General features: G+C 44.9%; 3 protein-coding genes across 7 annotated transcripts in view; 2 read left to right on the top strand and 1 right to left on the bottom strand.

Annotated features, from left to right (window-relative positions):
* Positions 1-27,528, top strand: part of LOC100116943 (tyrosine-protein kinase transmembrane receptor Ror) — a 324,541-nt gene that overhangs the window by 180,986 nt on the left and 116,027 nt on the right. Inside the window, exon 2 of one of the 4 annotated variants that reach the window (XM_032595831.1) lies at positions 8,818-8,862. The exons of the other annotated variants lie outside the window; for them this stretch is intronic. The gene's annotated coding sequence lies outside the window, so the exon portion shown is untranslated. The remainder of the gene's footprint in view (positions 1-8,817; positions 8,863-27,528) is intronic. 4 annotated transcript variants of the gene reach the window in all.
* LOC100680371 (zinc metalloproteinase nas-7-like) lies at positions 18,595-20,855 on the bottom strand. 2 transcript variants are annotated; one of them, XM_003425093.5, is made up of 4 exons: positions 19,567-20,855; positions 19,357-19,491; positions 18,823-19,271; positions 18,595-18,753 (listed from the first exon to the last, which is right to left on the bottom strand). In XM_003425093.5, the coding sequence occupies exons 1-4, from the start codon at positions 19,700-19,702 to the stop codon at positions 18,625-18,627; spliced, it is 849 nt and encodes a 282-aa protein (XP_003425141.1). In that variant the 5' UTR covers positions 19,703-20,855; the 3' UTR covers positions 18,595-18,624. The 2 variants fall into 2 exon arrangements, with proteins under 2 accessions (XP_003425141.1, XP_032451727.1); XM_032595836.1 differs by having other exon boundaries at positions 19,688-19,983.
* LOC100680408 (BTB/POZ and MATH domain-containing protein 5-like) lies at positions 19,914-21,682 on the top strand. Its single transcript, XM_003425094.5, has 2 exons — positions 19,914-20,303; positions 20,379-21,682. The coding sequence occupies exon 2, from the start codon at positions 20,396-20,398 to the stop codon at positions 21,437-21,439; it is 1,044 nt and encodes a 347-aa protein (XP_003425142.1). The 5' UTR covers positions 19,914-20,303; positions 20,379-20,395; the 3' UTR covers positions 21,440-21,682.

The following is a 27,528-nucleotide window of genomic DNA, read 5'->3' on the forward strand; positions in this document are numbered from 1 at the left end:
GATAACTCGATACTGTTCCGACTTTGTAAAAAGCAATAAATGTATAATCTGGTCATAGCACTGTGTGGACGTATTGAATGTTAGAATTGAACCTGTACCGTATTGTACCCTATCTTGTTTGCCTAATCTTATACAAATAAGTCTAAATATTCAAACAATCGAATAATCGACAATAAAAACAATCAAAATAACTAAACAACTAAATAGCTAAACAATTGAACATTTACGAATGAAAAAAGAGATTTTAAAATAAGTAAAAGTTTTTTCTGCAACCGTGTCAAAGATATAGACGTTGGTGCAAAGGCTAAAAGCTAAGCCTCATCTTGTTTAAGGTTTTCCCGTCAGCTCCAGAAAGTCCTGCCGCCGACGGAGCGAAACTTCCAAATGGATTTTCCAATGCCTACGTACACAGTGGGCGTGCCAGTTAGATAAGGATGAGGATAAGAAAACTAATTGTCGTTGCCCGGGCTGAGAAGCCTTTGAGGCAGAACGCGTATACGTGAGCGTAGTAACAGTCGCGGCAAAGCCGAGTTTCGTGGCTTTTAATGAGACTTTAGTTTAAGCGCGCACAGGCGTCCTGTACTGATGAAAGACGCTCAGCAAAATTCAAGCCTTGTTTCATACCCTTTCTTCACGTATAAATTTTCCTCTTTATTAAGAGAGACTTTTGCCTTTGTGGAAGATGGAAATGCCACCGTGTGGAAATTATTTTGCGTTGTGTCACCAAAGAGCGGAAGGCTTGCGTGCGTTGTTCCGTGGAGGCGTTCGCTTGCAAGATAATATTATCGGCGTTGCCTACGCTGCTGCTGCTGTATGAATAATTTTCCTTTGTTGCGCTCGCAGGTTTTGGTTTTCGTCTAAATTTTGTAAGCTGAAACGGCTATCCTTATATTGCGTCAAAGGAACTTTAGCAGTTCACTTCTTTTTGCATATACAGTCGAGGTATCTCGCTGCACCTGCTGGCGTCAAAGCCGCATCTATGAAGCTTTATACCTAACAGCGCATAATAATTATTCTGCGATATCGATTCGCCTCAATAACAACCACGCGAACTTGAAAGAGCTTCATCCTCACCTTCAACAAATCGCTCGCAACAAAAGAGCGGTGGATGGGAGCGAGAAAGACCAAGAACACCCTTTGCAAAATTAAATACCCGGCAAAAATTTGGTTGCCCGCGCGGTTTCAAAGCAGCTTTTTCAAAGAGGGGAGATTTCACGCGTGGTCGATCGAAGGGAAAGCACCGGCTGTGCTCGCAGGGTAGACGCGCGGGTGGGAAAAATCGCGATGGATACGTGAGATTTATGCGTCGGCTCACCTTTTTCCTCATAGCTGAACGAGCGCAGGTTGCGGCGCGTAAGGCGTCTTTTCACGTTGCATAGTCAGCGAACCGCGATGCGGTCGCTCGTTAAAACAATGCACGCACTTGGCTTTACTTTGTGGATTGTTGGAGGATCGCATGGCTTTGTTTATTTTTTCAAGGTGACGTATCGGTGAATTCGTTCATTAGTGCGGACTAAATTAGTGTTCGCGTAGATACGCGTGGTGTACGTTTGATTCAACTATCCTTCTGAGTGCTTTTGTTGATATTCTAATAATCTTGTTCTAATAATAACTGGATTTTAATTCTATTAATGCACTGTCTGAGTCCGCACTTATTCAACGCTTATCAACCATTGATGGTTCATTATTGCTTCGTGCGGTGGCGCTCAAGTGTAGGCACCTAATATGGCACCGATAGGTGAATAACGCAGTTGTTTTGTTCATGCGCAGCGAGTCGTTTGTAATGTATGACATTTCTGGAAAAGTATGTCAAGCCTTGCAATCTTAAAACCACACCTTCCCTCCCAAACCATACACGAACATCCGGCCACTTCACCGAATAACCGAATCAACGCAGCTACATCTACCCGTTCCGAAATACGTCCCTTATGCAGGCAGCTCAGTCCCGAGCATCTTTCCGGTTCGCGACGCGTACTTCTAAATTACAACATCGACTCCGGCCCCGGCCACCGCACCGGCTTCGATCTCTCTCCTTCGGCCAAGTGCGGCCACACGCATACGCGCGCGGAAATTCCGATTGGACGCGATAAAATGCGAAATATCATTCCGCGCAATTTGCTTAAGCAATTTCCCAGAGGCTACGGCGAGGGTGGCGCTCTCTCGTGAAATAGTGAGAGCCCGGTCGAGGAAAACAGGACGACGGCAACGCCGACGACGCCGAACGGAAAAAGGAAGCCGGAGAGCTGGCGACAAACGAGCGCGTCGTCGTTACGCCGGGGTCATGGGTGGCTCGTTGTGTGCGTGCATGTGTGCGTAGATAATACATATACATGTGGAACGCGAGCGAATGAAAACGGACGGACGCGTTAACGAGCGACTTCCATGGGACGCAAGAGGAAGAGAATGAAGCGTCGCGCGAGGACACAATCGAGAGTGAGCGAGATATTTTTGTTTGGTCATATACTGTTGCGCTTGTTAACTTTTTTACGTTTTCCCCGGTGCTAAAATATTAAAATATTCTATGAAAATTCGTATGGCGTGATGCATTTGGAAATGCGGCTGCACTCCGACGCGTCATCCCTTTGTACATTTTATCAAAGTCTAATAATAAAAGATAATGGGTTGGGAAGCATAATCATACACTTCGTAAATCTCTCGAAACGAACAAAATTTCATTGTTGGTGCGAGAGATAATAACGGGAAAAAACGCGTTATTCACGTCCCGGAGTAAAAAAAATCTCTGTGGCAAAATCCGAAACAAGCTTACTCAAATGTCACACAGCGGACTATCAGTACTGGAGGCTTATGAAACTCTCTTTCGCGGAGCCGTATCAGTAGATAGGCCTCGCCGGCTCCGCGCATCCACAAACATAACCCTTGGCGTGTTTGCCCTCCGCGACAGCATCAGCAGGACGCCGGTGCGGCTGGCGAGCAGATAGCCGCTCCCGTGGGACGTCCGCCCGTAATTCGCGCGCACCTAAAATCGATGCCGTTTATCGCCGCTTGACAAACGGCTCGGACGTGCAAACGCGCGTCGCGGTGCGCTGCAGTTCAACCGATGGCAACCCTTTGCCCGCCTGTCTTCCCTCCGCTGATGTCCCTCCAGATCGTTTATTCTTCGTGATCGCGCGAGCTTTTTTTAATTATCTTCCTTCCCCATGCTCTCTCTCGAGCTTTTTATTTCGGGATGAGCTTTTTAATTGCTTCTCTCAATGGTTCTTCTTTTGCCTGCGCCTGTGGAGAATCGATAAACTGGTGTAGTTTTTGTCTTCTGAAACGAACTGCAGCCGATGCGACACGACGCATAGTTGCAAAATTTTTTAAGCAAGGCCACTCTTCGAGTGCCACACACTCCAAAGCAGAGAGGCTGCAGGTAACGGATGACCGAAACATCAAATCCGATCCGCCGCCTGAAAATAACTCCCCGTCGCCATTTTCACGCTCTTCTCTCCGTCCCGTTTTCATCGCGCTTTACCCTCACTCTTGCTCGCGTTTCGTTTATTTCTCTCGTCCGTCACCTTCCACATTCCTTCGCTGTTTCTCTTACTCTGCTATACTGCAGCAGACTCGCGGAGTCTCTCTTTCCTCCTCCTCCGTCGCGCTGCGTTAAACTCCAACTCTCTCTTTAGCTATAGAGCGCTCTATAATGAATTTCCAACCCTCGGCGCTGGATCCATTATCACGTGCATTCGGTCCCACACGGATATCACGAGACGACGACGACGGCATAAAACGATGAGTGCGATACGCTGGACTGGCTCGCCAGAATGCGAGAATGCTCCTCACTGTCCGAGCGCTGCGTGAGCATTGGCTGTTTGCGCGAGATTTTCGGGATGAAGGGATCGGATTAATTCGAATATTAGAACGGTTGCTACTGGTGCGCGTTATGAGTTTGATGAGGGAGCTTTATCGGGGGGAGGTCTCCTTGTACACTCTGTACTGTTTAGAGTCTACTCGCCTGGCGTTTGTTACTGCGCTAGGCTTATTTACGGATGAAATAAGAGTAGACGTTTTTATTGCCCTGCATGATGGATTTGGTTCTGGCAATTCTGGAATGATTAAACTTGACTATCGGAACGATTCCTTACTTGATATTGTTACATTAACAGACGAATTGTTTACAAAAAAATCGATGTGTTAACATTAAATGATAGGAAGATAGTGGTTGTTGTTTTGTTGTTACGAAAGTTCCATTTTTATATTGGTATCGTTTCTACATGTATATTTTGAGTCATTTGCGATGTTAACACGACAGAGGGATGACGCAAGATTGTAATTGTTGTCACTCCCTTGAGTAACTATCGCGAGAAAGGAAGGTGAAAAGGATTTATGATTATTAAAGGAGAAAAAGCAAAGAATACTTCAATGGAATTTTCTATTCAGATATATAAAACTAGCACACTTCGTACAAAAGACACGAGGTGAACGTCTTCGTGTCCTGAACAGAACTGAACTGCCGCTGAAGTCACCCTCGCCGAGCTGCGGCTTGACCCAATCGTCGTTGATCGTTCTAAAAACGCATAGGTTATAAAAACTATTTTCACTCCGTGCTCATATGCATACAATGGGTCGACTGTATCAGAAAAAACTCGAGAAAAACCTTGACGCCTGCGTCGAAGCTGTCCCCGCGCTAATCCGTACCGCCATAAAAGAATAACGCGACTCCGAGCCCAAACACCGCGCGCCAATGTAGCCAGATGTTTGCGCTCGAGAATCGAATTCGAGCTGATACATTTTCTTCGAGAAAAGTGATAAAATCGCCTTGGCATCTCATAGAGTCTCGTATTCATCTTCACAAGCGAGACCGCATTCGCTTGTCTACGGAAATGTGTATGTCAGGAACAGTAATAGTAGGATATGCATCAATCAATTGATCCTTGCAATAAAGTCTCATTTTAAAGACTTTTTGCTTGAAAACCACGGTCGTTTACTTTTTGAATAATAATTTTGAAAGTAATAGGTGCCTTTCATTTTAGCTATCTCTTTAATCCTACAACTATGTATATCCAGTCAACTTGTAACAGCATTGATAATTATACGTTGCGCGATTCGAACGTAGAGAATAGTGCACAGCGATCCCTAACAATGATATCAACAACGTCGCATATGTTATTTTTTTTATTCAGTCTGGTTCTGACAGCTGTTAAGAGCAGTTGGGTTGACATTATTCCGTAAATAACGTGTTGTTACTCAAATATCGGAACCCCATCATAACAATATCTACGAAAAACTACTTAAACCTATATATTTTTGATATTATACAAATCTTAAAAAACGTCATGTCATGAGTTGCTCTTGCTACTGTCATTTATGTTCGGTTCAATGTTTCCATGCGATGCTGATGGTATTCAGTGCACGACCGTATACCGATTTAGCGATCTTTGCAACTTGTCATCTTTCGAGACATAGCGTTGGATTACTTAAACAGAGTGGAATTTCTTCGAAACTGTGATACTTTAATTATAAGACAGTTAGCGATGCACATCAATCCAAACTGAATATAACAATTAACAACGTATAGACGAACTAGCCAGAAATACAATGATGGCGTTGCATTATCGCATCTTCATCATACCAATCGATAAATTCCATCCACCAGCACTATACCAGCTCTTATTTTTGACGCAATCACTTTATCGCACAATAAAACACCAGAGAGCCCGAAAGACAGAAAGTCAGCGAAGGTAGATGACAAATCTAAAATTTGCAGACATAACACTTAATAGTTTTTGTCTAAAAAAAAAACGAACCCAGTTGCAAAAAGAAGACCATGTGATATGTATAATATCGTGCACTTCCGGACGAGTGCATCATCGCTCGAACGCAGTCTCGTACGTATAGCAACGCAAACTAAACCCCCGGAGAAATCAGGAAAGATGGGAAAAAGGAGGAAAAATGCTTGCTTCGTTCCGGATTGCTCATAGCCGCCGCGGTGGCATGGCAGTGGTAGTCGATGCAGCCACTACAAAATTGTGCATGAATATGGATATACGGTTATAACAATGCTACTTCGGTCGCATCGGAACGTCCGCCGTGTATCTATTGAAATTGCGAACGGAACGTGGAAGATTTAGCTGATGTGCGTTCGATCGTGAATCATTCTTGCGTCGATAATCTTTACTACAAATCTAATTACAGTTTGCATGACAAATCTGCAAATAGGTAACGAGTTTAAATCCTCATGGATTTAATCGCGTATAAAGGCTCACTTTAGCGAGTAAATAAGGAAGCAATTAGAGGCCAGGACAATTTGTTGTCGTTTTAATTCGAAATCGTTCAATTCTTTGCTATCGGTGGGCGATGCTGGCTGATGCTAATGCGTGTCGATCCATGCGAAAAACAGCCAGCAAATATTGACTAATCAATCAAACGTTCGTTGTACAAAGCACTGTAATTACGGCTGATCGGTAATAGCGGCGGCTCCTCTCTCCGCCCTTCTCTACCTCTGTATCTGTTTGTCTTTGTCTATATTTGACTCTAGCTCTCCATTGCTGTTGTATCCTTTACCTGCATCCAGCAGACTATTGCTTTCTCTGTTAAAATCAGAACTAAAATCTGCTCAATTTATAATCGGTTTTGCGACTTGTTGGATTCATTTACTGCGATATGTACAAGCAGGCCCAGCAAGAGACTGTTTTGGCACAGTTGGTACAAGGCTACATATTGTTGTGACCAAGCGTTTTCCTTTTGCCTGAATAATGTGTTGTTATTCAGACATCTAGAACCCGGCTATAACAATATGTACTGGGTTCGCAGATACCGATAAGGGAATTAGGAAAGCAATAGAATGATTACTGTGTCTTTTTTTAGTACAGAATACAGGATTATATCGGTACGATTCAATCATTCAGCTTTTCTGCTGGAAAATTGCAAATATTATCACTACCGTAAGCCGTCATCCCTTCCACCACCACAATCAAATTAGCCCACAACAAAGCAAATACTTTCCACCCTTCATCAATAATCTCCCTTGATTTTCTTACGCAATAATAATAATGATTCTCGCGTAATTTCCTCCGATATTCTAGGCAGCCTTTGCGTCTGCGCCTATATACATCCGCTCATTATCCGGCTTGCACCCGTTCGGTTTTGCCTTCGATCGAATCGGCATCACAAACGGCGCCGAGCCGCAGACTAATGCTTAATCCTCGGAGCCTCGACTGCGGCGATAAGTAGCGGCCCCTTCGACAAACAATGCTCTCCAATTTGCCGAGGATAATGGCGCCCCCTCTTCGAGATCATCCGCGGTGTCATTCGCATCGAAGGCTTGACGAGAGCTCGGTCTGTGACTCTGATAATCAATGCGCTCGCGAGGAACGTCTTGAGATCGATTTGGTTTTCGTCTACGTCCGACGATGTCGTTCTTTTCTCAGCGCCGAGCAGCCCTTTGATGGTATAATGAGGCGGCATTGTTTTTTGTATCGAGGGGTAGGGGAGGATTGTGATTTGGTGATTTCAAATGGAAGGAAATGCTAGTGATTGATCGGCTTGCTGCTATTGTGCTTTTAATTGCTGCCTAACGAGTCTGTCGCCTTTATAATGGATGACAGGTACAGGAAACGATATACTAATTCCTCGTCCTATGGACGCTTTTCAGGCAAAAATTCGTCCGTCTTTCAATTTAAAACGTTCCCTGTACGCCAGAACATTAATAAAGCGTCGCTGGCCGAAACGAAAGGCAGCATTTCAATTTTTCACAGCCCAACTGCAGCGCACAATAACGAAAATTCCTCGACGACGCGCGCATATGAAATTAATCCGCGCCACCTTCCGCGCCCAAAGAACCCTCTCGATTCGCACTCCAGCCACGAAAATCTCCGAAAGTTCGGCGCACGCATGCCATTATACACCAGGTTGTGTGTGTGCCGCCGCGCGCAAAGCGATATTAAATATTCACGAATCATACCGTCCATATTTAACGTATAACGCAGAGACACACGGGGATATTGCATTCTTCTGCACTGGTTAGCACAGCTTCTTTCGGTGGTGCGCTCGTGTGTCCGCCACCGCGGCGGAATATGAAATTCCGCGTCCAATTCGCTGCCGGCGGCGGCGCGCAAGGTAAACACACACGCGCGCGCGCGAAGAAGAAAAATATTCGCCCGGATGTTCCCCGCGTCGTTTTGTGCAGCCAGCCGCTCGCGAATTCCTTCGAGGGGTCGCGTCCTCGGTCAGTTTTTCACGCTTCGAGGCGCTGCCCAGCTTTTTCACGCTTGGCCGAGTAAGAGCTTTTTCATCTTCGTCGTCTCTCTCTCTCTCTCTCTCTCTCTCTCTCTCTCTCTCTCTCTCTCTCTCTCTCCCTGCTTCCTTTTTAATGATCGAGCGTTTTTAAAGCGGGGGACGTTGTTGAAGAAGGAGAACGGCAGCTTGATGACACTTTTATTGCGTTGTACTGCTCTTTGATGTGATTCCGAGGCCTCGCGATGCGTGAGCTTGTTTTTGCCTGCCTGCTTTCGTCAAAGTGAATATCGCAATGCAATAACTTACAGCTTTTGTTTATGATAGCAGTCGCTCCGTGAGGAAATTAATTGTAGCAAAAAGCGGAAACTTGTTGCGGCTAATTGCTTCGCGAAGTGAAAAAGCTCGCTCGTTAGGCAGTTAGTAAGGATGCAGACTGCTAATTAAGACGTTGTGCTCGTAACGGCACTCCGACAGCTTATCAAACAAAATTTACGTAAATAATTAATGAAGCTGCGCCTGCGATATCCTCTAGCAATAATAACCCGTCGCCGCGCTGATATGAGAACTGACATAACTCCTTCGTTTTAAAAAACACGACAGCCCAGCTAAAAGACGTACTTCTTTTTTTTGTTCCAGGTAAGACGAGAGCCGTCACGACGACAACGCGATGTGTATATATAGGTATGTACCTCGAGTTTCCGCGTAGCGCATCGTCAATGCGAGCGAGGCTCCTCTCGAAGACGACTGACGCGCAGCCGGAGGCCAGCCCGCTGCGGAAATGTCAACCATTTGTCATTCAATACTCTCTCTCTCTCTCTCTCTCTCTCTCTCTCTCTCTCTCTCTCTCTCTCTCTCTCTCTCTCTCGTCGCCTTCGGCCTCAGACTCGTCAAAGGCTGTTCTCTTTTCTTCCGCTGTGATCGATCTCGCGATATATATTTCGTATAGAATTCGTGCGGCTTGTTGCGGTGGCGGCTGCCACTTATCGGTGCGCTCTGTGTGTTTTCTCGTTTTTCAGCTGGATTCCGTCCCTCGGGATTGCAAGCCTTTGTTCGCGAGATCAAATTTTTTGTGGAACGTATCATGAAAATGATATTTTAGGGACTTTGGAGGAAAGTACTGCGGAATTTTTTTTCCCTTGAGTGAATTCAAATTGCATTGGAAATTTTATTTTCTATTAATGTAGTTGAAGTTTTCAACGTTTCTACCAACGAAAATTTTTTTTCAGTTAATCACTTTTTAACTATTGGTAATTGTTGATTGGCCTCAAAAAAGGTTAAAAATGAATTTTGGGTATGATCCTCGAAGAGGAACAAGATTTAGAGGGCGCTGCCGAAATCCAAACCCAAAAGCGATAGATTTCGCAATTTCGCATCTAAGTACCCGACTCGCAAAGGGATTTCTCACTTTTTTACAACGGATTATTGTTTCTGAAGTTATAATCAATAAATACAGCAAGTTTGGTCAAGATCAAAGGTGGCGACCCTGTCTGGGGGGCGCTAGAAAGGGTCAAAATCGCAATATTCGGCCATTTTCGGACTTTTTCGACTAAATACCCGACTCGCAAGAACATTGCTCACACACTTTTTTACAACGGATTATTGTTCCTAGCATTAAAATAAATAATCATAGCAAGTTTGGTCAAGATCAAAGGGGGGCTGTGACAAATATCTTTTTTTTTTAATGCTTTAACAAAGGCCAAATCTTCAAAAATGGTTTTTAAAGGAGATAACCAACACAAATTTTAGATAGCGAGCGCGTAGCACGAGCGTCGTTGGATATGGCAAGCGCGAAGCGCGAGCGTCAGCGGTCGTGCGCAAAACGCGAAACGATGCAAGGCGGCAAGCTACCGCAGTCGTAAGGCCGCGCGTGGCGCGCTAGTTATATATTTTTCGTCTAATTTCCCGATGCCTTCTGAATAGTCTCCAACAGTTTAGATCAATGGCACAGACTACTATTATTTATTTTAATGCTAGGAACAATAATCCGTTGTAAAAAAGTGTGTGAGCAATGTTCTTGCGAGTCGGGTATTTAGTCGAAAAAGTCCGAAAATGGCCGAAAAGTGCGATTTTGACCGCTTCTAGCGCCCTCTAAACAGGGTTCCCCGCCTTTAATCTTGACCAAACTTGCTGTATTTATTTATTATAACTCCAGAAACAATAATCCGTTGTAAAAAAGTGAGCAATCCCTTTGCGAGTCGGGTACTAGGATCATACCCAAAATTCATTTTTAACCTTTTTTGAGGCCAATCAACAATTACCAATAGTTAAAAAGTGATTAACTTACAAAAAATTTTTCATTGGTAGAATCGTTGCAAACTTCAACTACATTTCTATTACAACCTTCCGTAGAACAAGGGGTGCAGAAGCGGCGGGTAAACAAGATCGTTTACGAAAAATTTGAAAGCAGCGAAATATAATAAAAATAAATGCGGATGAACAGTATCAACGAAAATATTTATACTGCGAATGCGAGAGCTTCCATCGTTGTTATCGTCGTTTCAAAAATTACAAAATTGATACGCATAGCAGCGCATCCAAGTGGAAAAAACAATTTCAATTAAAACTCCTATTCATCCCGGTGGGTGTACACATTCTACTTCAATTCTTTCCATTTTTTTAATATTACAAACTGCATAGCTCGACAAACAAACGTCGACGCGGAAACCGAGAGCGCCGTGAAAAAACGCATAAACAAACAAACAATAATGGAAAATAGTGAAATAGTTCGAAAAAAGCACTCGTGGGTACACGCAAATAGTTCGAGAAACGATGGACGCACAGGAGGCCAAACATTTTCAATGAATGGTTGCAGACCGAGAACCACTGGGGACGTAACGAGCGAGCGCCCAACACGTCGTTTGCGAACCGGCGCGTACTTGTTACATCGCATTCGCCTCTGTCGCCTATAAATGTCAAGCTCTCGCGGGTATATACGGCTCTCGTTCGCTGCGCAGTACATGAATACGGTCTGCGGGGCAACGAGTTTCTTTTCGGCTAGCCATACGACGTCGAAGATTTTACGGATCCCTGCGCGACGACTTTTCCATCTCTGCTTTCGTATACGTCTCGGTCGAGCTTTGTCTGCGATTCTCTGTCTGCGCTTTTTGGGTCGAGTTTTTTCTTTCGCCTTTTGCAAAAATGTTTGAAATTCTGCTAGAAATTAAAATGATTTCGTAGTCTACTCACCACCGAAGTGGCTTAAAGCTCAGACGAGCTTTCGAACTACAGCCAAAGCCGCGAGTATACAGCCTGCGAATTATTGAGGTCAACCGATATACCTTATCACTGGACCAACCGCTTAACTTGTTCGCTCCCACACTCATACCCCTGCGCGACTATTATTGCGCTTTTGATTAAACCAAGCGAGTGATGCATCGCCCCAGTGTATACACAGGCGCATAGTGTGCAGCGCGCGGGAATTCATTTGTCGCGAGTCGTACGTCTTCCGACGCGAGCCGAATTTGCGCCGGGAGCTTGAAAAAGGTAACGGCTCGGCAATCTATGCGCCCGCGGCGATGGATATTGTCGGCGCTGTCGTCTGCCGGGCATGACGCGGCCGTGAGTTGTTTGCCAAGTGGACGCACAGTGTATTATGTATGAGCTATTGCACGACTCGCTCGCGAGGATCATTCGGCGCGACCCTGATGCTACTATGCTGAATTGCCCTGCTACCGTGCGGACTTTGTAATATCTTATACGTACCATCTTTTTCTTGTACGAATTCCTGGTATACACTGCCTATACTCAAATTGCATCGTCCATTTCGACGTAAATATTCACCGCTCGCGCTAATCTCGCTAATACACTTCCTGAAACCTATCTCCACCACTCGTACCCCGAAGCAGAGTAGCGGCCGCCGACCCTCGCCACAAATTAATCCCCGCGCAGCGCAGCCGAAACAAACCATCTCGCGCAAACGGCTCGAATTAGCACTCCCGGAAGAGTCGGAAAAAAATCCCGTCCGCCCACTCATACGTAAGCCTCGTTAACCCTCCCCCCGACGACTACTATCCTAGCAATATATCCCTCGTCCGAGCTGGCGCACGGAGAAACGTAAAGACAGAGATAGCGCTTTCGGCGCGGAATTTCATTTTCTGGGCCATTCGCTCCCATGCGAGCGATCCTCGATCTTCCACGTCCAACACGTGCGCTACTGGTTAGGTAGTTTGTAGGAGTGGAGCTTTGCGATTCCGCGATGCGCCTTCGAAATGGGACGCGATAAATTTCGCGACATAAAGACGTAGTCCTTTGGCTCGAGTCGTGTCGTCGCTCGCGACTCTTTGCGCTCGTAGCTCTGTGTTGCGAATTTTGGATGCAGCGTGTCGCTGAGAGAGAAATGCAGCGACGACGTATAGTCATGGGCTGTTTGTCTTGCGCTACCGTGATGAATGCCGAATTGAGATGGGTGAGTCGACGAGCGTGCTTTGTTTGAGCTTGTACTACTTCGCCAACGTCTATAATTCTCCTAAGAGTATGCACTTTTTGGAGCTTCCTTTGCGCGTGTCCCACTCGTAACGCCTATTTATATACCTGATCCCCAATGCAGCGAGGAAAACAAAAAAAAACCGTACGCTCAAACTGCGCGTTCGTACTATCTCGTCCGCGAAAAACGCTGCATCGGCGTTCGCGTTCGATAGCAGTAGCGCTGCCGGCGTTACTTCCTCGTTACCCGATAACCTCGCAAGAAAATACTCCCCCGCGTGCGCACATTATACCGATTCGCGAAAAACACACGCGCGCACGCGCGCACGACTCTGAAACTTTCATACTGTCGTTGCGGCAGAGATAGAGTTCATATTCGCAGAGGCTTACCGGGAAAGAACGCTTCGGGGATATAGGGAGTCGAGCTCGCGCACGTTTAAGGGCTACTTCGTGCGTCTACGTAGCTCAGCCGCGGATCGAGCACGTTCGACTTCCATTGCCGCGCTGTTCGCTCTGATTGCGCTTAGCGTTATTTTACTCGGGATTGGCTGCTGGGGATTTGTTTGCGACTTGCTTGGATGGGAGATGCTCGAGAAAGAGGAAAAGAAAGAGTCGAGTGGCGTACTGCTTCGGAAGAGACAAAGGCCTCTTATACGATGAGAAATTTGGATTTTATTCAAACGCGATAAAACATCGCGAGCGAGATGGGCATCAATCAAATTCGACGAAGTCAAACACCCGCATCTACGGAGTGACTCAAGTGTGCAATTTCACCGCGCGGGCAAAAAAAAATAACATACGAGGGATTTGCGAGACAGCCGCAGTATAATCCGCAAGGAGGAGAGAGTATCCTCGCGATTATGTAGTGAGTCATTCGCTCTCCTAATCTCCCGCAGCTTATACATCCAGCCTTGCACGGCAGTTAAACTCCTATCAGATGCCGTGTGCACTGTCTTTCGAGGGGCTTTACTGCTCGATATTTGTGTACTCGCTTTTCGCGGTGACTGCGCGCGCGCTCTCGTCTCTATCTCCCCGTCGCGCATTAGCTGTTATACGGATGGGCTGTATCTCTATCTCTCTCGCGCGCGGCAAAAGGTCCGAATCAGGCAATATCTAGGCCACGTGCGCGCATTCTCCAGATGCTCTCTCCGCGTGTGTACACACTAATCGGCCTGAGTGCTCGATCCGCCGCTTGCTCGAAATGCTAATTGCGATTGCGTACGTTTGCTCCTGTGCAGTGGGTGCCGCTTGGGGGGAGATTAAAAAATCGTAAAATTCTGCTGCGGCGCGCAATGCTTCAGGACGGGATTTTTTACCGGCTCGTGGGAGTTATTGCTTGCTCGTTTCTGACGTTTGGTTTTTCGATTACATACAAGCTTGAATTAGTCACTATTCATCTCTGGCTGACAGCATTCAAAATGCAAATTCGCGTTGATGAATCCAAACCTGTGCGGATAATAATAGCAAAGCGAAAATCCCAGACGGGCGCAGCTATCCAAGCTCTCGCGCACCGGTTCTCATTAACGAAGGACGAGCTCGCCGCGAGCGCGACGAGCCACTTCACACCCCGGCCGCAAATTCGACAACAAAGCTCATCAAATAATAACCGCTCGGCCGCGTACGCGAGCGGCGTAACCCGTTATTAAAAACGTTCATCGACTCCCAGCTGCATCAGCAGCAGCCAGGCCGGTCCCCACTAACCGAATCAGCGATGCGCGCTTCATCATCCGTTGCGATAATGGCCCCATTATGAAATCATTAATCCGTTAATGGCTGGCCGTCGCGGTAGCCCCTTTCGCAGCCCCGGAACTTTGCGCCACCCCCCGTAACGTGCGTGACCGAACCGAAACCGCGGCCGCACGCGTAATCTGCGTAGCCTGCCATTAAGTTATTACCGGGGGGCGTGTTTAGTACGGCGCGGCAATCGAGAGACATACCGAGAAGCTTGTTGACTGCTCGCACAGGAAAGAAGAGCGCGAGGGGTTCTAATAATACAGTGCGCGGATTTATGTGCGTATTGGCTACCGGGATTTGTTGGTGGGTTGCGTAGTCTTCTGGGAGATCTTTCTGCAGGTTGTCGTTGCTCTTGGACGACTGCGAAGAGGTGTGGATTGATGCGAGGGATAGAGCTTCTTTGTGAAAGCAAGCGTTATATAATGCATTAGTGCAACAAGATTTTGCATGCATATACCATTCGAAAGTTTTTTAATAATTTATCCTGATAACGTAACGTTCTACCGTACATTTCGTGAATTAAATGAATACGTTTTGATGTAGGAAAATGATTGAAATTTGATTCAACTGAATTATTGAATTCAGATAACACAAAGTGATTAATTTCGTGCGCGGATAAACTGATTCTTGATTAAATGCGATGCATTTGGTTGTTGAAAGGAGTAAAATGATTAAAAACTGTATTTGCTCAACGTTTCATATGCACGAATTATTATAAAATATCATTGATAATAGTTATATGATAACTTCTGAAAAAACACCGAGGCGTACCATTCGTGCACATAGAAATTCTAACCAATAAGGAAGTGCTCGGAGCTCCACAATGTACGACGCGTATACGAGGAGAGGCAATATTCAGCCCCGCAGCTAAAATCGACGAGTTGTATTTTCTGTCCCCGCGGCGAACGACGGGAGTATCTTCGCTTTTCCCGTTGGGGTCTATTTTATATTAGATTGCTTCCGAATACGAAATACGATTTCAATTTTATTCTTCACCTCGTTGAGGTTTCGAAATCCTTAGTAACTTTCGTTTATCTCATCTGTAATACTCGGTATACGGGCACGTGCATACACATGCAGAGAGTGGCGAATTTCACTCCGTTCAAACTCAACCGATTCAATCGCGCAGAGTCACACAAAATATACGACGTCGATAAACTCATGGAAATTTCGAGGGAAATCGTATTTCAAAGCCGTATCGCGTGTCTTTTTTCTCAGTCGGCCCCCTCCTCAAAACTCGTGTTCGCGCTTTCGAGCAGAACAGCGGTGCACGTATATACATATAGGGTGCAGTCGTGTTTTATCGCGTTTCTGGTGGGAATTAAGCATTTCTGCGGAGATAACGTCGGGAAAGGTGGCGCGGTGAAATACGAGCCGGCCATTTCGTAATTAACGTTAATCAATGTGAAACACGATATTTAATTTTTCGCGCGGTTCTCTCGGACGTTTTTGCCACGAGTTACCGCATTGCCACTTAACGTTGTATTAGATAATGATTCCGGTATTCTGCTCTCGCGGCGTAATTCCGTAGCTGAAATGCCATACCTTGCCTGTACACCAGCGTTATATTATATGGTTTATAAGTTTATGAAAAGTGGAAGAAATAGTTTGACAAATTATTTCTAAAATGCCGAACGTTATACTTTTATTCCTCGCAGATATTTCACATGAACAAGCTTGCACACAGAAAGAGAATGCGAGCGCTACACGTCTTGATAATGTATTTATAGGTAAACTCCTTGAAAGCCAATAAAGCCGCATCGCGTTTCCTTTATTCTTCCAAAATCACTTTTATTCCCGGGAGATATACGGGCTTTCTTCGCCGAGGAAACTACTTGTCTGTTTGCGTTCTTTTTTTTGCAAACTTTTTATTGATCCTCCTTGTAAGCTATTCGTATACTCGTTCTGCTCTTCGTGTACTCCTGTAAACTTTTCCCCGAGTCTCGTCACTCGTTATCCGGCAACAAGGTATAATACAAGCCGTATATACAACTTTTCAATTGTTTTCCGCGTCGCGGTATTAATACTCTAATGATGAATAATTACTTTAGTTTCCAAACTTCTCGACGGATATTATTAAACCGCGCGCATTCCGAGTTCGAATCAACGTACATCGCAACTGAAAAATAGCTACAGAATATATAATTATATATGCGATTAGGAAAGCGCTCGCATGACGGAGCCGCACTTGCAGCGATACCTCGACAGGTCATTAAACGGTAAGCGCTGATTGAATTTCCTCTATTGGCGGTAAATCGCAGCGCCTCATGCGTAACCGAACCCCTTTGCCGAGCGCGCAATCTCAGGTGATCGAACTCGGCGCAGCTCCTCTCGCGACGCTAATCGTGCCGCCCGTGTGCACTGACTGCAGCGCAATATGTAATGCGTTTGCGGCGACGACTGCGTTCTCTTCGCAGACGACTCGCTACGCCGCGGAATATCGAAATTGCGATGAGGTTACCGCCCGACCGACGATGCAGCTCACGTTTCTCGCTTTGACGATTATGGGTGTGCACAGGATGTTAAAGCTGTGTTCAGCGCGTTTCTTTGCAAATAAACGTGTAATCATGTAAGCGAAACGAATTCGACGTTTACGCGTCTTTTCATAAATTTGAGCGATGAATCTTTTTTAGATCAGCAGTTGAGTGCGGCTAGATTGTGAGATAAAACAAGAGATAGCTGTAGTGCTTCATAAATCCTTTTTGGACACCGATTCTTTGTACTCCCGCAGGGAGCATTCCCACTCGTAGAACAGATTAATCTTGGCAATGTCCTCGGCGGAAAAATTTGCTCTGCTTCCGAGAGTCACGCCTTTTATCTGTAACCGTCCCAACGATATCTTCTATCAACATCATATCATATCTTCAATTCGTGACGCTATCGACCCTTACCTTCGGAATCATGACCTTGCTGCCATTGATGGCCCACTCCCAGTCCCTCAAATGCGAAACGCTATGATAGTCGTACGCCATCCCGTAGAATTCCGAAAACAGCTCCTTCGGCATTTTACTGTAATAGGACTCCTTTCCCGGCATGATGTTTTGCCAGAGTATTTCCACGTACTTGTCTCGGTCTGGATGTCGTTGCATATCTTCGAATCCGAGCAAACGCATCAGCTGATTTAGTCCAGTCTTGTTGTCGTAGATGCACCAAGCCGGGAAATGCACCAAATTGGTATAGCTCGGTCGTCCGTAGAATATGGTGCAAAGCTTCTCGCGATACGTCGCGATCTCGATGTAGTCGACGTCGACGTCGCGACGATAGGGTCGGAAACGCACGCATGTGCTGTTATTGACGTAGTCGACCAGTTGCTCGAATTTACGCGCCAGATCCATTGCTGGATATTGGATTGGAGTTGTTATTTAGCGTTTCATATAGTCAGTCTATATTATAGATCTATATTATATCGTATACTCACGAAAGGCGTAGGTGAATTTATAGGGAATGATGCCGTAACGCCATATCCTACCTCGATCCGTTCCGAATCTCAGCTTGTTGCCGTTGTATATTTGTAGTCTGCGGGTCAGTTTTGTCAACGCGATTTTTTTGACCTCTGCAATTACCCGTCACAAATTCAGATCTCTTGATGGTGAAGTACGTCTTTTGAAAATGATACATGCCAACGTACCGTGTAACTGGTGAACGTCCAAATAATGCATCAGCGGATTTACACTACATTCGCAAGTCAGTGTAAAGCACAGCAGTATCTTTAAAACGATCATTCCCCCTCATGTCAATACACATTTTTGTTGCCTTCGAATTCTGGCTAGATTCACGATTAGCACCAGCAGCCGGTTTATCGTCGCTCGTAGAGCCACTGCGCGACGGCTTCCTCTGCTCGAGTAAATCAATCACCCTAGCACGAGTTTGGACTTTCCGGGCAGCTCCGAATGTTAAATAATCGAAAATTTATGGTCAGGTTTCGAGCGCAGCTGCTAGTCGCCGGTTATTTATCGGTTGACTTTTTTTTTTAACGAGTGACGCATTTACCGCGGCTAAGATAAAGCTGGTTTGATGGAAGCTTGGGTTTATTCGTAAAATCTCTGAGGCCATTTTCTTTGAAAATATGTTTTACGAGTTAATGCAGCGTGATAACTCTGTAAGCAGAGGGATTCGCGAAGTCATTTAATTGATCGTAATTACGTCTATGGGACTATCTACGCAGCATTTAGAATAATTATTATTTGTTTATTGCAAAATCTATTTTTCATATATAAGAATTTAGGATAAGTAAGGTTTTCTTGTTCAAAACACGCGATGATTATCAGAAATTTATTTTATCTTTGGTTACAATGGTTCTTTCGAAAGACTCTCCTTGTATTCTCGTGCCGCGCACTCCCACTCGTAAAGCGTATTAATTTTCATTATATCATCAGGGCTAAACTTATTGCGTGGTCCTAGAGTGACGCCTTTGATCTGAAAAAAATGATAACCGTACTGTCGAAATTTTCACGAGTCTATCAAATCTACACAACAAATACTGACCTTAGGAGAAAACGTAGTTACATTTTCTTTGTTAGCATAAACCCAATCGTACAACTGCATAACGCTGTGATAATCATATGGCAGTCCAAAATCCGTAGAGTCTTCAGGTCGATATTTATACAAGTAAGCTTTGGCCTCAGGGATCACATTATCCCAATGGATATTGATGTAGTCATCGCGGTTATGTAGGTTATGCTGGTCATAGAAGCCTAATACTATCATCATCATGTGCAAGGTCAAACCCCGATCATGAATGCAATGGCTTTGCAGGTATAAGAAAGTTCGACCTCGAAAGTAGCCTGTAATGCCTCTGTTACAAGCGGCCGTAGTGTTCAGATGAGCCACTTCGATGTAGTCTTGATCTTGAGGCCTGCGACGACGATAACGAATGCACGTGGTCCTTTTGACGTATCTGACAGTTTTTTCAAAAATCATCGCCCATTCTAAGGCTGCAAAGAAAATCTTTCGCTTACTAAGCGTACAAGGTTAATTCGTCTGACAGTTTTGAACGAATTTCTATCAACTTTTACTTACGGTAGCTTTTCTCAAATGTGTAAGGGACTATACCGTAGGGCCATAGAAAATCTCGATCTCTTCCAAATTTTACATTTTGAAGATTGTACACATCCCATCTTTTTTTCATTTTGGCTAAAACTCTTTTCTCTATTTCTGTGAAAAACGTATTATTCTCAAAATGTAGTTAGTTCGAAAAAGCATACTAGTTAAAGAAATTATAGAAGTTACCCAATCTATCGTGTGGATCGAATACTCGGTTTGGATAATTTTGATGATCCAAACTTTGAATATATTTATGATACAATATTATTACTATTACAATTTGCATTATCATTCCTCTAAGTAATACCTTCTTAGCTTTCATATTTAAACTATGTCCAGTTCCGTCTAATCCGTAAACGAATAAATGCTATATTTTCATTTGAACAAAAGTATTCTAATGCGCGTACAAAATACGCGAGCAATGAATAACGGCGTTGAAAAAACGAAAAGCAGACGATCGCAATTAAACTGAAATCGAAATGAAATCCAAAGATCGCATCCGATTGGCCGAAACTTTCTCCGGTTCATTAGCCATTGTTTTCCGTGGTACTGTGCAAGCACGCGCGATCGCGCAACAAGCATAGCCGTGCGGCGATGAGAGCAACAGTGGAAGGGGGAGGACTGCCGCACAGTCGTCCCTCTATGCCTATACCTACTCTGGCTGGCTCTTGATGTTTACCGTTCGACGTACACGAGATAGTTTAAATAGCCAACGATCGAAGAGGCAATTAAAATATTTCACTGTAAAGCTGGTTGTAAATAGCTACCACTGCTTCTCTTGGATGTCCGAAGGTTGATTGCGTTTCAATTGGTTGCGAGTGCAAAGTGTGTATTGTGATATCATAGTGTAAACGAACTTGGTGTTTGTTTTAAATGTCAATCAAATCCGTCGTTGATCGACTTCTTTCTTTACTACGAGCAAGGTAAAGATTTATTGTTGTTTGCTCTAAAGCCAGTCACTCTTATTATTAAGCGCCGCCTCTTATTTAAAAACGCAGATAGTATTCAAATTACGATGAGAGAAGCAGGCGATGGCAGCTGCCTACAAATGCACATTCGATGTGGAATTCGCTACCTGTGGACTATTTCTAATTTCAAGAAGCTCTATTCCGAACAGTATCTCGAGTCCAGTTCCCTGTACCTTCAAAGAGGAAAACAGCGAAATCCATTCAACCTGAAGATTGTGAAAGTCAAGCCTGTGCACAATGACGAAGACAATGGAGAGATCTTCTTTTTGAATTTAAACTTCCAGAAGAAGCTCCTCGAAGAATCCCAGTATCACATCCGCTACTGCCTATGCGACAGTTACGGTAAAGCCGTCACTCAGCCCGCGATTGTCGAGATGCAGGTCGTCTACGACAAAATTGGACCTTTTTACCTGAACTTCATTGCTGCCAAAGACCTCAAGGAAAAGATCCAGATACACGAAACTTTGATCATCGACGTACTCATGTTGGACGTGACATTTCCAAGTCTGTATAACGTATCTACGGATACATTGCTAGGAAGTGTCGATCGAGTCAAAGTAATCGGTGACCAGAAAAAAATGTTGATCGACAAAAACTTTCAAAAATTATACAACCAAGTCTCGACCAGTGATATGGTCCTAATGGTCAAGGATCGAAAGTTTTTGGTGCATACGATAGTCCTTACAGCAAAAAGCCCTACGCTTTCATCGCTTTTGTTACCAATGCTGCAAGGAAATGAGACCAACGTGTGGTTGACAATCGAGGACTTCGATCCTGCTATCGTCTCCGCGATGTTGAAATACATGTACTTTGGGGATGTGACGATCACCGATGAAGTGATCTTTGACTTGTACCGAATCGCCAAAACGTATCAATTGTCTGATCTCGCGAATACGTGTCTGGTTCGTATTATGAAATCGACGAATGTGGATAACGCTATGACTGTGTACTGTTTCGCCGTAAAAAATAAAATTGATTTGCTAGACAAGTGTACGAGGGAGTTTGTTCGACAGAACATCGATCAGGTGATGGATAGTGGCTCTTTCGAGAGGATCATTAACTCTTATGACTTTCAAGCGCATGGTATTTAGTGGAAATCGTGTAAAACGTATGAAAGATCTTTGAATTTTGTTTAAGAATGTTGTTATATATTCTGTTATGTAAGAATCGTAATCGTTGTATATTACAACATACTTTGGTTTATATTAGAACCAATATCTAATCATAAATATTAAGTTACAGAAAACTATCACAATCGTAATATGTGAAGTAATTACTATATTTTCCATACAGACTATAATTATTATCGTAAATATAATTATAACTTGACAAGACCTTTATATAAGCCTTTATTCCACTCATCCTATCCCTTATACACATATACGATCACTATATTTCGCGAAAAATATCGATTTTAATGACCAAACGTTAGTTACCAGCTGATTGTTCTCAACCCAGAGCACCAAAAGTTAATTAATATGCGATTTCTGATAAAGAGGTCCTGGCAGAGTAAATCAAAGTTTTTATTGAAGAGAAGTTTACGATACGAGATTGTGTGCTTGTATTTACACACGAATTTCCGACATCGCCCGGATAACAACAAACATGAAAGCACAGAGGAGAGCAGCCATAGCTTGTTTGGAATTTCATGAGTAAACAGGGAATCATTATTTCAAATATAATATAACTAACGATAGCGTTGCAGCGCCATATAACGGATATAATTACTGTTACAGCGCGTTTGTTTATCGAATGTAAACATAAACTAATTATTCGCGTACATATTATGATAGAAGTTCACCGAGAGCGTTTTCCTCTCATCTCGAGCGCAGTATCGATCTTTTCCCTCTGACCCGTCGTTCAAATACTGATATCAGATTAATCGATTCAGCCAGTTAATCACTGAGCAGAGAAAAAATCTCGGCTATGACCATCCATATATTAACATTTTTCAGTATGCAACACTATACACTTCCTCCCCGCGCATTTTTCCGCTCGAAGAGTCTTTCCCTCATCGCTTGAAAAAAGAGGTGTTGAAAACCAGATAAAAAGCCCCATCCTCATTAGCCCGTCGTTCGCTCAACCCCGCAGCGCGTGCACGGCCGCTAATTAGATAAGGCCTGGATAATTACTGGAGGCCCATTAACGCCGCGCAATAAAATCGAATTCCCCAGGATCGTGCGCGCGCTGCCGCTTTTCAGTTGTATAGCGCGTGTTAAATGACGCTCGCGGGAGTGTATGCGCGTGTTTGCGAGAGCTGAGCGACGCTCGTTAGGTAAGCGCGAATTAGGCTCGTTGCGGGAATATTTATTTCTCCGGCAATGCCGCCAGGGGATATTTATAAACACCGCGTCGCCGATGTTTTCGCTGCGGATGTGAAGTGCAAGTCCGACTTTGGCGGGATTCCGAGAGATTGAACGCGTGTCTGCGGTTGATTAGAGTGAAAATCTGCGCTTTCGATGTTGGTATTCTGGACGGAGTGAGGGCAGTGACGTAAAGTAGGAATTTTTGGCTGTGAGCCGTCAGAATTCAAATATTAGGTGCGAAACTTGGACTGACGCTTCCGGGAGGTAAATGATTAATGAATCTGTCTATATTCATATTACTGCATAACGAAGCAAAATTATTAATAGTTTATATAATCGGATGTTGAAGTCATTAAAATACTTTATTGATAAACGGAGCTCGAGACACACCGCCGACTAAAATAACAGGAGACCAAGTCGCTCCTTAAAAGAGCATATACGAAATACGAAAGAAAAGGAAAAGCGAAGGACGAAAAAAAGGCTCGAGCTTCGAACGATTACAAGAGTCATTTCGCTCGCCTCGTAAGTGCGGGTGTTACGCTCCGCCGAAGCATGTGCAGACTCATCCATCAGGACGGAAGAGCAGGCATAAATATTGTCACTAGGGAAGTCGGCGAGCTTTTAATTCGATTCGCATATGTATAAGCACACCCTACGTCGAGTGATAAGATAAACAGCCACCCCCGAGAGCTAAGTACCGAATAAGTCACTCTTCTCATTAATTTTTCAACTTTTTTTATAAACTTTGTACAATAATCTCAAGTATGAGGTAAATATAACGACAAATCTGCAAAATAAAACTCTCGAGAAAAATCACACGAGAGTCTCGAAAAACTCTCGAAGAGCCGGAGCTGATGCCGAATAAAACTCCTTGTAAATGCAAGACACGTAAAGGGCGATACGTTCGCTCATTAGAGTTCAGAAGAGTGCGGGCGACATGGCAGTGCACACTCCGTGGAAATTCGCGGCGCGCAAAAGGGATTCCCGAGGCGCGAGGGACTGAGAAAGTGCGGAGACGCATTGGGCGCTGGCTTTCGGTGTACAACTATTCAGCGAGAGGGAGAAACTTTTCGTCGCTTCGGCTTTGTGCGTATGTGGTGAATTTATGGCTTTATGACTGTTTGTGGAATGTGTAACTTATACGAGTTGGTGGTATGGACCTACTGAAAGTTCAGAAAGTCTGATTTTTATTTATCGAGGCATAAATGCACAGACCGCGTTTACTGTGTTCTAATTAACGTAGTCCGGTCCATCTCGGAATTTTCTACTCTAATCTACTCTATTTACGTCCTGCTAGAAAAACTAAATAATTTTTCATAATGTTTTACATCATAGCCGTATCTTTGTTGCTCGTATTCTCTTTCATCTCGCGTGAGATAGCCATGAAATTTTTAATAATTCCCAGCATTCAATTTTTCTCGGGGGCATCTCGCGCGCCAGCTACTGTATATAATAAAAGGTAGCACAAACATCAAGGAAAGAAGTGCCTCACTAAAATAAGAAAGTTCACAAGTAAAAGCAGGAGTAAGTAAATACTAGAGATAGACGATGGCGCCTAGACGAGATGGCGTCGAAAAAAAAATTAACTCGCGCGAGAGATACGGGGAGAGAAAGAGAGACGCTTTGACGACGCGGGTAGACTATCCAGGGGTTGGTGCACGCAGCCAGAAGAGAAAGTCTCACCTAGAGCGAAAGAGAGACTTTTCGCGTTTACAAAGAGACGCGCGCGTGCTGTTTTTTCCTACTCTGCGTAGAGGAGCTATTTATTTTTACGGATTTTTTAGGGGACTTCTTTAACAGCTTCCGTGACAAGAATTTACGCGCTCGCGTGTTATAAAAACGCGAATTATAATGTGTACGGTCTGGTCCGACGAAATCGTTGGCGAAAAACATTGCGGTTCTTATATAGCGTTGTCAAAAGAAAAGCTGCTCTCTCGCGACGAAATTAAATTTTTCGTTAAGACTGATACCGTCAAACTTTAAAATCGCGACGTGTATAACAGGAGCCGTCGAGATTTTACTCGGTATTCGACGTAAGCCTGGAAAGATTATTCAAGATTACCGCGATGAATAAGCGGAGAAAAAATCGAAGGGATATTTTACTAACAGCCGGATAAAATTCCTGATTTTATTACTCCCGAACTATGCGGGCATTTTTCGTGCTCGTCTCTTTCCTTCTCTCCCGATAGGCTTCTGACAAATTAAAATTCCGCAGGCGTTTGCGTCAAGCAAGAGGAAAAAGCCACTATGTGCGCTTGAACTCGGAACTCTCTGTCCAATGATAAATGCGAAAGGGAAATCTATTAACCGTAGGATTGGAGCTGGGCAATTTGTCAGGGAATTACTCGCCGGCGTGATTATAATTATACCACGTAAAAGTGCGCTTCGCTATTAGACACGAAAAATGCCTGAAATCTGGCGAAAATCTTGGCAGAATAAATGACCAGCAACAGTACTACCGAGTTCCTCTCTCGGAGAAACAATTTTTCGCGGGCGTTGAAGGTGCAGGAGTGCGGAGACTGAGCGCGCTCAGGATTATTTATGGTCTTGCTTACGGGGACGCTTCGTCATCCGCAGCAACACCGCGCGCACGCACGCGTACACTCGCGATAAATAAATTATCCCCCATAGACCTGTCGACGTTTACGAGATCGTAAAATACGGGACTCTCGAATTCTTCGCGGCTAAGCCCAGAACCATAAGGGTCCATTATGCGTCCGTGCGTGACTGTAAAAAGCAGCGCGGCGGGCGTAAAAGGTCGCGCCGATACGCGAGTGCGAAATTATGAGAGCGACTCTTACTCTTGATATGGACTTTGTTGCAGAGCGGCGTATTATATCCTCTTCGAGGCTCGTAAGTCTCGAACAGCGTTGCTTTCCGCGTTGATTTTTATTTTTCAAATAACGATGATGAATTCCCGGCAACTCTTCCAAGCTCACGCACGTCGATGGTAAAGCTCGACGATTCTCTCTTACTCGATTCGCAGGTAGAGCTCTCTCTCTCTCTCTCTCTCTCTCTCTCTCTCTCTCTCTCTCTCTCTCTCTGCACAGTAAACTATGCGCACACACGCGCATATTTACGCTGGGTGCAAGTTTACCTCGCGCGCCGCTCCGGCAAGTTCCCCGAGAAATTCCAAGTTACGCCCGGGATCCCGCGGGGGAGTATGGCGGTAGGAAGAGCCTTATCAAATCTTGAGCCGGCAAGTCTCGAGGCAGCGCTCCCTCGTGCGCGCTATACACACACTGTGCACTGTTGTGTCTACACGACTGTACTCGTTCGCGAGAAAAAAAAGAAAGTTTGCGGAGTCACGGAGACCGGCCGAAAGTGGAACGTATGGAGTAGGCTCGACGCCACGAGTGCGGCTGTGCTTTTCTGCGTCGCTGTTGTTGTGCACTGGAAGGTGTGCCCTGAGAGCACCAGACGGCGGGGAGGAAGAGCCGAAATTAAATTTGGCGTTTGATTTTTCTCGTGTAATTAAAAAGTTTCGCGCGGAAGTTTTCGTTGCGCAGGGGGCGGTCTTTGTTTTGGGCTCTCTCGCTTTTTTTCACTCTCGTTGTCGCAGACGAACGAGGGATGTCTTCGTTTGCTTTTTTCGCGAAGTTTTTGAGCCTCAAAATACACGGAGCCAATATCGCGCAAGCTCACCAGGAAAACCGCTAAAAAACCCCATATTGAATCCAAAAGCAATACCCGAGCAAACAGGGAGAGCAACAAACAAGAAAGCGAGATCCGAGAAAACGCACACATTGAGATCTCCGTCGGTGCGAGGTACTTTTCCCAGGACGCTATCAGCAGCTTCGGGGGAAACTCGCTATATACGGCCGGTGCGCTACACACTTCCGACCGAAAGTGCGAGAGACTGCATCATTGCCCGGGGGGACGACGTTCCCGCGGGAATCTTATCCCCGATGGCGAGCTGTGCGCTGCGCTCTTGCTCTCCGGACGGACGACCGGACGGACGGCCCTCGGGCTACACCGACACTCGATACATCGGCAAACACCGCGCGAGGCTCTATGCTCTGGCTACCGCTATGCGTGCACGGCCTGTAAAAAGGAATCTGTAAAATCAGTAGACCGAAGCTGGGAAATGAACCGGCGCTGCGTGTGCGTCCAAGAAGGTCCTCTGTGTATACACGTGTGTATGTGTGTGTATCTACATCGGGAGAAGTTGCTGTGTGGGTCTCGGACTATGGATTTGTTCCTGTGATGAGAAAAGTACGATGGTTCTTTTTGGGAAAATGATTTTTCGCTGCTCGCGCAGGATATGGTTTTATTTCAAGTAAAAAATACATATTCGCGTTCCATAGCAAATATTCCCTTTTCAACTTCGGAAATTCCCGATTCACAAAAACGCACGCATCGTCAATTTGCAACGTTCCGAGTTTAATCCACCGGATGTTCGACCGTATTTTACAAGAACTCGTTTGCGCGAATACGCATTCGACGAATTTTTCGGAAAATACATGAATTTCCATCCGTCTCGCTGGTTCCCTTTATCGAGAGCTTTAATTTTCAAGCTTTACACGCGTCGAGTCGCAAAGCGTCAAAGGCAATTCCAGAAGGTCTCTTCGTTAGCGCTGATTTCCCAAAAACTCAATTTCAAGCCTTCGATTCGATTCTTCTCGAATCACGTCGTATACAGCCAACAGTCTCTCCCACGCGAAATCACACAGCACCGGCGCCAATCGATACACACCGTGCATCCGTTTGAACCTATACGTGTATGTACAGTCAAAATCGCCTGCGGCAACCGACACTCGGCGATCGTGATTTCTCTCGGCGAACCCCTAAAGTTTCGGGGCCGCGTCGTCTTCGCACGGCATCGGAGACGGAGGGGGCATCACTCCGCTCTTCCAACTAATGACGTCCTTATG

The sequence above is a fragment of the Nasonia vitripennis genome, chromosome 1 (assembly GCF_009193385.2).
Source record: "Nasonia vitripennis strain AsymCx chromosome 1, Nvit_psr_1.1, whole genome shotgun sequence".
Lineage (NCBI taxonomy): Eukaryota > Metazoa > Arthropoda > Insecta > Hymenoptera > Pteromalidae > Nasonia > Nasonia vitripennis.